The following is a 14,978-nucleotide window of genomic DNA, read 5'->3' on the forward strand; positions in this document are numbered from 1 at the left end:
TCCTCGAACAAGAAAAAGTTTCCAGAAGGAAGATGGAACAATCCTCCCCTTCCTCCATTGTGACGCTGCATCCCCTGGAACGAAAGATTACGGGTCCCAGTGAGCGTCCTCGTGACCAGGTTTGTCCTCGCGTCCGAGTTTTCTTTCTTTCATTCTCTCTTTCTTTATTTTCTTTTTTCGAAAAAGTTTTTCCACTGGAAAATGGAGAGAGAGACCGGTCACGTCCGCGCGATGATTGCGGCTGCAGGAGGGAATAAGGGAGGAATCGAAGGAATGAAAGAGGGCACGGAGGTGAGAAGATTGCGAAAGTTAGGCGGATAAAAAGGTTGTTCGAGCGACGAGAAACTCCGGTGGATCAGTTCTGGTGTTCCTCGTGTAGCCTTCGAACGAACTCTCGGGGATTGTTCGAGCGAGAAACTCGTGGTGGCGTTGAATCGAGGGATGGGAGAGGGGTTTCAGGGAGGGGATGGTGGCGGTTGGATTAACGGCGGGGGGGAGAGGATCGGTGAGAGATTTCGAGCGCGAATCCATCCTGGCGACGAGGATTTCGTGGCCCTGGGACGCGGCTGTGTATGTGTGTGTGTGTGTGTATGCGTGTGTGTGCGTGTGCGTGTGCGTGTGTGTGTGGCTTAAGTCTAACTGTAATTCTCAGGGGTGGGTTGACAGGGGTGGCTCGCAGCCTAAGGGCGACGTGAGCTTACCTTGCTTCCTCTTTCGTTAAATATGATTTCCACGTCGAGGATCGGCCCGAATTGCTGGAAAACAGAAAGCAACGTTGTCTCGAGAACGTGTCATCTTCGTGTTCAACCCATTAAGGACCAACAAGGGGAAATAATGATTAATGAACTTATTCGAATGTGACGTTATATATTTTTAAAAAACAATGTACAAAAAAAACGAAACATATTTGTTAGCGAAAGTTTAAGAAAGATACTTTGTCATTCGATACAAACTTTATAGAAACTTTATAAATATTTTGCACAAATCGAAGATAGAGGAATAAATTTCCATAGTTTAGAAAAAAAAAAAAAAAAAAAAAAAAAGAAAAAGAAAGAAATACAATCAATAATATATTGTTAACACGTTAAACAATTTAATTTCTTCAAAAGTTATATAGAATTGTAGGATCCGTCGAAAGATATTAACGTAACATTGGTCCTTAATGAGTTAATATAAAAATGAATAATAAGGGATACGATTATCAAAACTTTCAAAACTATCACTTCCATACCATTATACGAACGAATAATTAATTCACTCCCTCCCACGGTAATACAACACGATCACTCGTTAAACTTTTTGCAAAGTGAAGATAAATAATTGAAAATTGAAACACTTACCCCAAACATTGCCCTGAGATCAGGGTCTCGGAAGCGGAAAGGTATATTGCTGACGTGAAGGCGTTTCGGTTGACCTTTCAAGTCTGTACCCTGTGTTGCGGTGGCAGGTGTGGTTGCACCTGAAGTGACAGGTACCAGGGCGCTGCCCTCGACGGCGCCCTCGGGGTTGCTCTCGTTGCCGGCGGGTGTGGGGGCGGGTTGCTGGCCACCGCCGCCCGCAGCCGCTGCTGCCGCGGCCGCAACTGCTGCCTGAAACACCTCCGACTGTCGTCGAAGATCAAGCATCGTGTCAGCATTAAAAAGCAACTCGTGTGTTCGAGATTGGTCGATGATAAAAAAACTCGATCTTTCTCGATCGAATTTTTATTCCTTTATTCTACGTCTATTGGAAACCCGAATATTCTCGCGATGCTTTTCAAAAGGAATTCAAAGTAACATTTTCTTGGGGATTAATTGGTTTTCGTACTTGTCGAGAAATCGTTAAAGATCTTTTTCGATCTTTTCGCGCTGCATCGAATGTGTTCAAAGCTGTTTTTCTTTTAATTTAAATTAGTAATCCTAAAAATATCTAAAATTAGTACAATCTATAAAGTTGATAATGAATACTTGAATATTTTTCTTGGCCGTTCAGGTTGCAATTGAATTCTCCAAATGATTGGGTTGGACGAATTTTCGCAAAAGAAGAAAAAAGGAAAAGAACGAGATGGGAGAACGAAAGGAAGAGAGATCGTTAGCATTCCAGATGTCCTGATACTAGAAGCCGCAAGTAGAGACGGCTGTAAGTGGTCAGCCGCATGCCCGACCTTATCTCGCTTGCGCCACTAACGAGGCTAAGTGAACGCACGCCGCGTATAGTCAGACGCAGCTGCCGCTGCGTGGAATTTCTACCCTCGCTACTGAATACCACCTTCAACTTTATCACGTCTGTCGCTACCCTACACTGCCAACTATCCATTGGAACTAAAGCGATTTCGACCACGGGGACCGACTCTTAATAAACGCTTAGCCTTAGAACGACAAGTTTCAACCATTCACCACGTTCAAAATCATGGACGATGCAGCCATGGGATACGATTATTATTTTATCTTCACTATTATAAATAACAATTTGAGGATCTCTTGGATTGCAAATTTTCGTCGAAATCAGCACACACATCGATGATTAGTTTTAGTCGTTCCGGCTGTTTTAGAATGAGTCGAAAATACTTTTTCCTTTTAAGGGGAGCAATTAATTTCCTCGGGAATAACAAATGGAGTGGTGCTCAAACGTCTCATCGAGAAAGGAATTAATCTGAGCGTCCAAGAACGTGATAGATGCTCGATGAAATTTAGATGGGGCGGGAGAGCCTTGCCTCCTTTTCTCACCGTGGGAAACTCACGAATTATTCATCGAGCTTCGACACTGTCCACTATCCACCGATCCTAGCAGAGATTAAGGGAGACGAAGAGGAAGGATTTCAATATGCTTGCAGACGTGTTGTGCGACCCAGGTAGCTTGTTTCGTGGTGGATTAGAAGAACTTTGTCTTTTACAACCTCTTTCTAGAAAAAATTCTGTAGATCTGGGAATGGAAATTTTGTTACTTATTCTTTCAATGTTCGTCCGATCGGATCTCTCTTCATTGAGGATTTTTTCTGTAATATTTTCTGTAAATATTGCATATTTACTTTCTTTCTTGTTTAAAGATTCGATTCTTGAAATGATAAAAATTTTATATCGAAATAATAATAATAAAAAGAATCATAGATGAATTCTCCGCAACCACGTTTAATCGAACGATATATACAACATTTCAGCTTGTTTTCTTAATACTTTCCATTCATACAATTTTATGAGTGACGTTTCAATTCGACGAATTACACACGATACTGCACTCTTTTCCCTTGAAAATTATTTCTTGAATACAGATATTAACGCTTTTCTTTTCTATTTAGATAAATAGAAAGCAAAGAAATATGAAATATTTCCAAACAGATTTCGACGAAATCTAAAATATATTTAGAATTTTCCGGATTCTTTTTATACAAATTATAAAGTATAAATAGGAGAAACGAGAGTGATCCCTCTTTGAAAATATAAGAAGAGTCTGGAAGTGGGAAAGGTGTATTTTTCGACCGCAAGGGATTTCACGATCGAGTACCATTAACCCTGAGGAGAAACGTTTCGTAGATTTTCCAGGCGAAGGTCCTCCAGCTGACATAAATAATAGGGATTTCTCTCCACCCTGGCAGGAATTTATCGTTCCCGAAAACTGCGGGTCATTTGTTTCCTTCTCAATTCCTTTTAAAGGAGTAGCCGCAAAAATACACTGGGATCCGACACAAGGGGCAAGACCTTAGAACCAAAGAACAAACGTCATCAGTCTTCCCAGTCTCAGTTAGACCAACCAATTTCGTGTTAAATTTATGAATTCGCGATGGAGGAGGAACAATCTGAACAATCTTTTATTCGAAAAAGTTTTCCCTTCCTTCCCCTCCCCGAAACAGAGATTTATGTGTTTTCCTCTTGCACTCGAGGTATCTGCAAGTGTCTTTTTGGGTTACCATTTTATTGTTTACGAAGACGTAATCTCGTTAAAATTTCTCAAACGTTATAGTTTATCGACTTATATTAAAATATATACGAAATGTACACATATCTGTGTGCATAACAAACTAATAATAAACTTATAATATGACTTTTAAACTTAATAATAATTTTAATTAAAATTCTATTCAATTTAACGATGAAATTTTCTATTTGCCTCTGTAACGATATATCTTCAAAGTTTCTCCAAAGATTCTCCTCGTTAATTCCTTTCCTCCTAAATTTCGACACAAAACTTATTAATCCTAATTAATATTAATATCCCTAGCACATTTCATGCACCCGATATTAATTTAAATTTCTTATTAGAAAATTACCGAAACGGAAACAGATCGTAAACACGAATCCCTAATTAAATTCGAAACAAAATTATTCCAATCCAAAATCCTTCGAACCTTCTTCTCCTCTTCTCCCTACATCTTTCAGAAACAGTCTCAACTCGAGAACACTCGCGAAACTCTCGCGAGAACCCTTCGTCCAAGGGGTAAGAGAGGGTGGATAATTCCGCGATGGAAAATCCGCGAAACACTCGAACTATCCTCGAGACGTCGGTATCGGAGAACAAGGTTGCGAATCGAAAAATTTTCGAGACATCGGCAATCCGAAAACTTTGCTCGGATGAAAACTGGATTCGTCTGGGCTCCTCTTCGCGTGAAAGGAGAAACGACGTCCATGGGAGCCCATTCACCGTGCTCGTTGAAAAGGAACTTTTAATTTGCGCCAACCACCGATTTCAATGGGCGCTCGACTTTTGGCATTGTGAGGCAAAACTGCGCTCCTGTGTCTCGCCCAGTGTGATAATGCTCTCCTTGAACGAGGCGAGGCACAGGTTTTTTTTTTCGTTTCGTTTCGTCTTTTCGAATTTATTGAATGTACCACAGTTGGTTAATGGAAGAGGTTAGAAAATTATAGGAATATCGTAGAATGAAGAGAGAGAAGAATCTTTAGAATAAGTTTTAAGATATAGAGACGGACTATCGAATGAAATTGCATTTGAATCGCTCTTTCCTTTTATTCGAAAACTTCGTAAAACTCATCTGTTTAGACAAAATTCTAATTGTGAATTAAAATCCGTTTGGTTACGAAAGAAAGAGGTCGATAATCTGGATTGGAACTGTATAATAGATTTATTGGAGCGAAACTTTGGCCACCATTCGATTAATTGCTAAACGAATTCGTATTAATGTATCTATACGCACACAGACTCGATTATTCGAATTATAGAGAATCAGAGAATTTCTATCACGGTGTATCAACTGTGTATAATTTGTTTGTCCCGTTCCAGGTCCAGTATGAGGTGTAGATAAATTGTAGAACTCTGGTTCTATAAATAGCCCGGAATTAAACGCTTTCTATAGAACGATTGTGCATAGAGAGACCATTTCGAATGCATTTGAGTATTATGCAAGATATGGAATTAATTTTAACGTTCAAGCTGCATCACGTTAATTTCCTCTTAAGCAAGACACGAATGAAATTACGTATCTTTGAAATGCAGCAAAAAGCAAACATATGTTAACGAAATTGGATGTAATTCAATGTGATAGCACGAAGTGATTCTGTATTTTTTCCGAATCGAGAGTAGATTTTTTTTTTCCTTTTTGATTTTTAATAAAGGAAATTTTTTTAAAAGGACAAAGATTCCTGAAATATTTCTTGAATTTCACGTCCACAGCAACTGAAATCCCATAGATAGATATCTCTCCTTGAAAAACCAGATCCCCAAGTGCCTTCTTCCTTCAATGGACAGATGTTCAAGGTTCTTCGACTTCAAAAGTCCATCTCCAAAATCACCTAATCCTTAAATAGATCTTTGGATGCAGTGAATTTCGTGGGACCAGCTCTCAAAGTACGTCTCCAATCTTCCAAATCAAAATCCCTTAGAGATACGATTACTCCTTAGGTGCTTTCGATCGAATCAAGCATCTCTAAAGCTATTTTCAAAACATCATCTTTCTCGTTTCCAAGATAGAGATTACAAATTTTTAGAAACATAAAATTCTACCACTTCTAATTTTCACGAAACAAAAACTCTTTCTATCTATCTATTAGCCTTTCAATTGCACGTTGCAAAACCACAACAATTATCGAACATCTCCTTCTTTTCTTACGCCAAATAATTTTATTTATTTATTTTTTTTAAACGACAAGAAAAACCTACCTCTCAACTTTTCCCAACTTTTTATCAATCGAGTCAAACCTTGTTCGAACTTCAAACAAAACAAAAATGTATACACGAAAATTAGAGCTTCTCGTTCCTCCCCAAACTCTTCAACAATTCAACAAGATTCTGTTGAAAACGTTGAACCAGGGGATCGCAAAATGGTCGAAGAGGAACGAAACGCGGCTTTACGAGTCGGTGACTAACCGGGGCCGGATAATTGAGGGACGGACAAAGCGGCCACGTCGTCCGGAACCACGACATTGTTCGAAACTCTTCACGCTTGGCTCAACCGTGTCCAAAATGGTCCGCGTGCCCGCCGTGCGCCTGGGTTAATTAGATACGACCGTCCGACAAACTGTCCTCCGAATCGTACGTCCCGATTCTTGTCCCGATAATTCGTGAGTCCCTGCTCAAGTCAAGGAAGGATAGGAAAGCCCTCGTCTCTCTGCATGCGTGCAAATTATCGAGCGGTGGAATTTGCAATTCGAGATTGAATGGAAACCGCGGAATTGAAATGGCAATCGAAGGAGGGGAGGATCGTTGCGAACGTTTACATAGCCAATCGTGTTATGTTTCGACGATGTGATCAATTGGAAAATTGATTAAACACTTGTCCCCGATTCGCGTGGAAATTGTTGGTTGGTTTAAATGTTTTGGTTTACGGAAAGAATTCCAATTTTTCATCGAAGGATCGTCCATTTTTTTGTTTCCTTTTACAAAGGAAATTAAATTATGCGCTTTACTATCGTCAGGGATAATCGTATTCTCGGGAAGAAAAAAGAGAAATCAATTTCGATATTAGGCGAAATATCCCTCCCCTGAAATCTTTCATTCTAATCCCTCCATTTTTTTTCCACCGATTCAAACAACTCTCTTGCGATTCAAACCGAACCAGACGAGATTGGCAAAGATTTACCGGGCCTTTTAATTAAAAGCTGTTGTCGGCCGTGTCTAACTAACGTGGTGGCAAAGAATTACCCCCTCCCTCCCGTCGCCAGAATCCAGTCAGCCGTCTAGTAAATCGAATTAACGAACGGATTTACTTTAATTAGCGCGGCTAATTAGGCCGCTTTATGAGTCGCGTTAATTGCCAGGCGCGCACGCCACCCGACGACGACGACGAGTTGTTATCGCGCGCTCAAATAAATTTCGATCGCGTTTACAATGGCGTTCGAGGGCCGAGAAGGATGGAAAGAGCGAGCGGGGGGTATTCACGTGTTTGATCGTGTCGATAAAAATCATGCGGAAGGAACAGTTGTTCTGCCCTCTCTGGGTAATTTCTTCGACGAGTAGGGTTTAAATCGAGGGGTGGCTCGAGCCCAGCCTTCATCCTTCATTTTCGTCTTCTTTCTCGAAACTACGGATCTTGCAATTTCAACCCCTTGCATACGTGTCGTCTCGTGCTGGTTAAACTGCTGGCTGTATATTATATCGTGCGAATTTCAAATTTGAAATTTATTAAAAGTTGAAAAAAAATTGGCAAGAATTTTCACTAGTTTAAAATTCCAACGAGGTATAAATTACGAAGAAAAATATATTAAGAATTTCTAATTCTCAGTAGAGATTTAATCAAATCAAATCCCATCCCTTCGTCGTTCCCTTAATTCCACGAAATTTTCGAAACTTTCGCAAATACCCTGCGAATATCCCTCCTCGATTCTATGGAACTTTCTACGGAACCCCTGTTCCTCTTCTACTCTCGTTCGTACGTGCCTTGAATCATCGAGGCTCATCGTAGACGTGACGTGGCGTCGATTACGTGAACTTTTGTCGGTGAACGGCAAAGGTCCTGATGAAACAAGGAGAATCTGGATCCAAGAGCTACTTGGGCCGGTGTTAAAAGCGCGGTCTATCGATGCGACCTCGGCGTTCTACCGGCCGTATCCGCCGGAAGTGAGTGTTCCCCTCCTCCAGTGCGAAACGCAGCGGGAATGTCAACGAGCGGGAGAACACGAAACGGTTTGATAAATCGGACGATGCTTTTCGTGTAGGATATTACCATATTTTCTCTTTTTTTTTTTTTTTTGCACGTTTGTTTCGTTCTTCGTGGAAATGAAGAGAAGAGCAATACGTCTTCATAATAACGATAATTTTTTTTTTTTTTTTTTTTTTAGTTTATATTTAGCTTTTCATGGGAAGAATAGAAAATTAATATGGTTTTTGAAGAAAGAAATCTTCCTTTTTATACGTATAATATATAAGGATGCATAAATATTTTTGATTATAATATAATTTGATTATAATTAATCTATTTTCTATTCTATTCACATTATTTTATAGCTATCGTGCCGAATTATTAATTAATTGCAACACCAGTAATTTCGATTAAATCGATCGTAATTAATTTCTAATAAATTAATATCCAAGCGAGGATGGATTGTTGGTACATTGGGCTGGTAAATCTTAATCGATTAATAAATAACGATAACAAAATAACTTATCGCTCGAAACCAGACGTTTATAGCAATCACAAGTAGGTCTTAACACGCGTTATCCACACTCGTAAAAAAAAAAAAAGATCATCAACGCCAACTTTTACTGCGAAAAATGAAAAATTCATTTATCCTCCTCACTGCGTGCAAATTAACGAGTCAATTATACAAGACAAACCTTTCCAAAAATTTTACAATTACGATACAATTGTAATTGTCGACCGATCTCGAATGAACGAAAAGCAAAGTGACGAATGGAAGCGTATATAAAAAAAAAAAAAAAAAATACGAGCGCTATACTCACAATAGCCTGTTGATCGACGCCGTTTGGAGGCGGGGGCGGGCTGAAGCTGGCCGCGGTCGGGGCACCGGGGGCGGTTGGATGTGGGGCACCAGCCGGCGGTGGAACCTGAGGGCCGCTGGGTGGTGGCTGTTGGGGTGCGCCGCTGTTGTCCTCCTTCACCGGCACCGGGGGTGGTGGTTTCACCTCACCGGCAGCCCCTGCCGCCCCCACGACGCCCGCTACGCCGTTCACCGGCGGGGGGAAGACACCCCCACCGTAGGGCGCAGCCATTCCTGTCTGCACCATGTGCTGCGAATAAGAAATATCATATGTTATTCTTTTTTAAAAGCAAATAGATCATAGACGAGAGATTTAATTTAATTGTCCGAGTCCTGTCTTTAATTACGCTTCTGGATAAAGAGACAAATGTCGTAGAATTTGTTTAGTTGAGTTGAATTTCGAGGAAATAATGTTTGAGGTTGAATGAAGGATAGGGAGAAGGTGTTGATTAATATATTTTTTGGAATAGAAATATATACCTTTGGAGGATAAGGTTGATAAATTCGTCTTGTCGGTGTAAATAAGTGAAAATTCGATGGACAGGCGAAAAAACAAATTGTTAAAATCACTACTCGACTTGTTTTTTAGTGATTAAATTAAATTAAAAAATTGATATAACGCACACACTCGAATCTCGATTCAATTCGTTTTTCAATTCGTCACAATGCGAGAAGTGATAGCGTTATCACTTTTGTGATAGATATTAAAAGGAATCGTGAACTCTTATCGTATCTCACCCTGTCATACAGAGGTGAGAAGATGACTAGTACAAGGGTATTCCATTCCCTCCGTTTGACACGCAGTTTCAAAGTCTCCTATTGACTTTTTGGCAACATCCTTTAACATTACATTAGTAAGATGGATAGATTACGTAAATAGAATCTCTCTATTGCTTTGAAATTTGTAAATCTAACGTGAATTTTATCAGCTTGATCCACAAATTTTTAAATTAAAATAAATTTAAATTAAAATTTATCCAAATAAATAATTGCATCTGAATCTCTAGTTGCGCAATCTATCTATCGCCATTCTAATACCATTCTACAGTTTATTATTCAGTGAATGAAAAATTTCTAAAATACCAAACTACGAAACCAAACATCAAAATACTTTAGGCTATCATTTAGATACGAAACCACTTCGGAATCAGCCCGTTTAACGCAACGTTTAACCTGCAGAATAGTTAGATATTATCCTCTCTATCCGGCATATCGAAATATTTGCACATCGCCGCACAAAACTTCCAACACAAGCGAAATTCCTAAATATCGCAGCATACCTCCAGAAATCCCTACTAATGAAGATTCTTAGAATACTAGATATCCAACCGCGGTTATAAATAACGTAATATTCTGGCACAACTCCACCATAGTGTCGCGGTTCACCGCACAACTGTTCACTGAACACCTTCCCTCTCGGACGATCCTCCCTCCCTTCTTTCTCTCGTCGAGGCGTACTCCATCGTGTTACCGCTCCAAACTGGTTTCGCGCGTCGATCGTAACTGACGAATAAACACCGTCGATTCCCAACTAGAATCACTCTTCGAGCGTTTCGAAAAAAAAGAAAACAGTGTCGACGATAAGAGGTGTTTCGTCGAAATAAACATTGCTCGTACAACAAAAGTGTCAACATTGATTCGCGAGCGTGGGATATTCGTAAGCGTACTCGAGTCGAGCATATTTTCTTTTGATCATCGCGATAATTAAAAAAGATTACGATTCGATTCTCCCGAAAGACACGTAATTCCACAAATTCTTGGGAAGCTAACTTGTAAAACGAATACGAATCAAGTTTCATACTAATCGAAATTCAATTTGATCGCGAGTGCAAGCTCGAAACCTCGAAATCTCGTATTTTATCATTGAAAATGAAAACGCGGGATTTGAAACGCAGTGGGGGAAACGAGGCGATGATTTGTGCCTTGCGCTATGAATTTTTCAGCGTGTATACGACAATAAATACACTCGATAACGGCTATTAAAAGTAGACGCCGCAAATCATTTCGCGTGTTGCACGCGCGCCGATTAGCTACATGCTACATAAATGTAATCCCTCGTTTTTTCCTCCATTCGCCTCTCAGGATTTCGCGAAAAGGAAAGGAAAGAGAGAGGGGGGGGGGGCAATATTTGCGCTCGTATATCGGTTGCACCGATATACTCATTCACGAGTCTATTGTTGTAACATCGGCTCGTAGTATCGGCGGTATGCAGATGGGTTATACGGGTCCGCGAAATTAATTATTATCGACTAAATGGAATCCTGCGTGAAACGATGCGACGCTCGATCGAGAGCATTATCGTCTGAGATTAATTGAGATGCGTGTTTATAGAGAGATTTGCCGCGGATTCGAGTAAATCGGTTGTCGATTAATTTCGATATCGGCTCGAGTTGTTTTATCGTTTTATTTTTCTTCACCTTCCTTCTTTCCTTCTTTTCATCCTTATCTTTGGCCTAGATATTCTCAGACTATTTAAATACGTACGTATGTACGTTAAATGTAAATGTCACAGTTGTGGACGAGTATTATTTTTGTAATTAAGTGTCACGAGACCTTGTAAGGGAGAATTTTCGAAAATTCGGAAAAATTTTAAACCACCTGGGGATATTCTTGGATTATTCTATCGTCAGGAACGAGGATATTTCCTAATTTTTAAAACATGTCGCGAAAACCCGTGTTTCTTTCAAATACCTGTATATACCTTTTAATAATTAACGAACCAAATAAGTTTTCTTAACAATCTTATAAAGAGAATCCTTCGTTCTGCAATTCCCTGCAATTGGAAAACGATCTCTTTGCCACTTCAGTTTCCAACTTCTCTTTCTTTACGCTTCCTCGCAATTACGCGATCCTCCATTTTCCATACAAGACGTGTGTCATCGTAAGATGGATCCCTCTGTCCAAAAAAGTAAAAATATTGACAGAAAAATTGTACAATCCTTAAAGCAAGATTACGATGGGAATCGATATATATCGATATATATCTCGTAAGAGACAGTTTACAGATGTTTCGCGTGCTCGTCTTTCGAGATTATTTCTCGAAACACGTGGCCAACCAAGTTCCACGCCGCCATTTGTTCGCCCTTCAAGATCCATTTTTCTCCAAGATCCATTCCAGGGGGTCGAGGCTATTCGTGATGGTCATTTGTTATTTAGGGGTCGATGGTGGGAGGGTCGGTTCGTAATAAAAGTTTTGCTTGAATTTCACAGGAGGAGTTATTTGGAAAAAAGAGATCGGTTATCCATGATATTCTTGGAATTTTTTGGAATTGGAATCAGAGATGAATGCTCCGTTTCCGTGAGAGTTGATGGAGAGTGCGAGATATCGACGCGAAAAGTTTAATATCAGAAGTGAGAAGCAAAATTAACGTCTTAATGATCCGTTATCTTTCGATAATTATCCGATATAAATCGCTGCTGCAGTTATTTTTAAAAATAAAAAAAGGTGATTGAAATAATTCGTTCCATTTCGAAATAAAATCTACGCCAATCCTGCCTCGTTTTTTATTTATATTTATTGCAAATAAAATCTACTGCACTTAACAATCAACCATTCTAGCATATTTGTTAAATCAATTGCAAGGTTTAATTAAAATCGAACACGTATAAACTTCAATTAACAACCCTGTTTCGAAAATTGCATACGAAATGATAATCGTATAAATTTCAATACACAGCTCATTAAACCACAAAAATTGGATTAAAACGTTTCACATCTTTTTTACTTTTTTTTTTTTTTTTTTAATTTCTCTGAAACGTTTCACTAACTCTCTGGCTAAGTAAAAGATGATATCAAGATATTAATATAAAAAAAAAAACGAATCGAATCAAAGACTATTCCAGAAATTATTCCAAAGTCAGAGCCGCGTGCTTCGAATCGAAGCTGGCGAAATCAGGGCGCGGCGGCTCCCTCAAAAGTCGAGCGAGCAGCTGTGCGAGCCGATTAAATCGAACCTGGTGATGATACAAAGCCAAGCTTCCCTTCCGTGAAACGTTCTGTACGAACTTGGCCAGCCAATTTATTTCTTCTGGCTTCGATAAACAAGCCGTCGATACGTCGGAAAGCCTCGCAGAATCAATCAAAGTCCGCGGATAGCGATGGAGCTGGAGAGAAGAAGAACAGAATTTCCCATTTCCACGAAGAAACTTTCGGTTTAGAAATTAATTTCTCTCCGATTGTATGCTTCGTTACGGGCTTTCTCGTGGAAGAAAAAGGGGGAACGCAATTTAATCGATGAAATTTGATAATAAAAGATATTTTATATGGTTTTTATATTTTTAAAAAAATATGAATGCGATCTTTATTATTTATTTTATTAAACATTTGAAATTGTTTATCGCAATTGTGAAAGTTCGATTTTCGAAGAGGGAATGAACACGAGAAAACTCTTGAGAAAATTCGTATATTATCAGAATTGGTAAAATATTTTAAGGTATATTGGATCGTGAGGTTATAAATCCATTTCCGGATTTCTATTTACGCAAGGAGAATAATCATTCGACTAGGATGTAAAAAAACATCCATTAATACGAACTCTTTTGAACTCTTTGCAAGGAGCAGTTCTCCTTTTTACTCTTTCTTCCCCTTTCTCCGCCGAATATGCTAATATATTATCTCTTCAAAGAAACGGATATATTTTTCATTCTGCGCCCCGACGGAAGGAATCGATCAAGCTAGCACCGCTTACATACACGAGTTTCTCAAATCGAAATATTCACGATGCTCGCTCATTAATAAACCATCTATCCATCTATCCCTTTCGTAACAACATTCCACTCTTCCACAAAAAAGAAATTGTAACGAAATATTGAAACTCGTTGTTTACAAAGAGACGACAAAAAGAAAGGCGATCGGATCAAAATAAAAAAAAAAAAAAATAAAATTCGCACAATTATCCACTCCTATTTCTTCTTCACTCTTTTTTTCCATCTTTCATCCGATCGAATCCCACGTGAATCTTGCTCGAGAATAAATGGACGCCGTCCTCAACCGTTCCATTTTCACAACTTAACGCTTGAGAATTTAATTACACCATCCAGCAGCGACGATAAAACAAGCAAACTTTTTATCATCGTCCCTGCGTCTTTAACGATTCTTTTTTTTTTTTTTTTTATCACCGCAGATTTTTCTTCGAAGAGGATCCGTTGAGCGCTCGTCGATCCACTCATCATCCCTCCCCTCCTGTGTGGCCAGTTTCGCGGGAATTCAACGTGCTCCACCTTTCCCCTCGGCAGAAAAATCGCGATGTTCTCGAACAAACCCTTCGATTGTTCCCTTTCGTTGCTCGTTGTTCCGTTTTCTTTTTTTTTTTTTTTTTTTTTTTGCGAGAAGCTGGGTCGAAACTGGTGATGGCACAAGGGGGACCATTCAGAGTCCCCTTTCGGGGGCAGTGGACCGCGGCTGTGTCGAGTCGGTGTTGCGGTTTATCGCGCGCGAAAGAGGAGGAGGAGGAGAATCGTGGAATCCGTGGACGGCCGTGATTCGCGTAATTAGGTAAAAAGCCAGGTGAGAAAGTGGTTCTTCTGTGAAAGGATTTAGCGTGGTAACGTTCCCTTTGATGAAAGTGACTTCGTTGTTTGAAGCTCTTTGACGCTCGAATAGAGGGCTGTGTTTGGAATACCTTTATCGTGGGATGAGATGGGAGGGAGGAGAAGGATTAGAAATTCAACGTTGCGGAGTTCGAGAATTTTGGAAGGTCAGAATTACGAGGCAAGGTTACGAGGAGTTTTGGACTTTCAAAGTTTTGGAAACTGCGAGAAAACTGTCGCGGTGCAAACTCGAGAACTTTCGATCCTTTGTGATCCTTTCGAAATTCAATTTGTACGGATTAAAAATTTAACATCGTAGAGGCAACGCGTTTGCAAAACGTGGAAAAATTTCGATCCTCTGAAAATTTCTAAATTTCTGCAATCCTTCTTAGACTTCGATCTTCGACTCGAGGACTTTTCAATCCTGTTGTAACTTTCGAATTTCAATGTAATGTAAAATTGATTTTTATGGAATATTCGTAATAATTCGTAGGAAAAGAAGGAAAAATTGATTTTTTTGTTATCGATTTATCGCGCAAAGGGGAAATTATCGGTCGGGGTGCGGATAAAGTAGGAAAGGCTTTG

At 39.6% G+C, this 14,978-nt stretch overlaps 1 protein-coding gene across 13 annotated transcripts in view; it reads right to left on the reverse strand.

Annotated features, from left to right (window-relative positions):
* LOC100868187 (RNA-binding Fox protein 1) overlaps positions 1 to 14,978 on the reverse strand; it is a 305,806-nt gene that overhangs the window by 91,108 nt on the left and 199,720 nt on the right. For 11 of the 13 annotated variants that reach the window (XM_012493722.3, XM_086909537.1, XM_086909538.1 and 8 more), the window contains 3 exons: positions 8,827 to 9,114; positions 1,341 to 1,604; positions 702 to 755 (listed from right to left, as the gene is read on the reverse strand). In XM_012493722.3, the coding sequence (XP_012349176.3) occupies positions 702 to 755; positions 1,341 to 1,604; positions 8,827 to 9,111 (603 nt within the window). In that variant the 5' untranslated portion in view covers positions 9,112 to 9,114. The remainder of the gene's footprint in view (positions 1 to 701; positions 756 to 1,340; positions 1,605 to 8,826; positions 9,115 to 14,978) is intronic. The other 2 variants (XM_086909539.1, XM_086909540.1) reach the window with 1 other exon arrangement.

This window comes from Apis florea, unplaced genomic scaffold (assembly GCF_048593485.1).
Source record: "Apis florea isolate Af1SG1 unplaced genomic scaffold, ASM4859348v1 contig_3158_pilon, whole genome shotgun sequence".
Taxonomy (NCBI): Eukaryota; Metazoa; Arthropoda; class Insecta; order Hymenoptera; family Apidae; genus Apis; species Apis florea.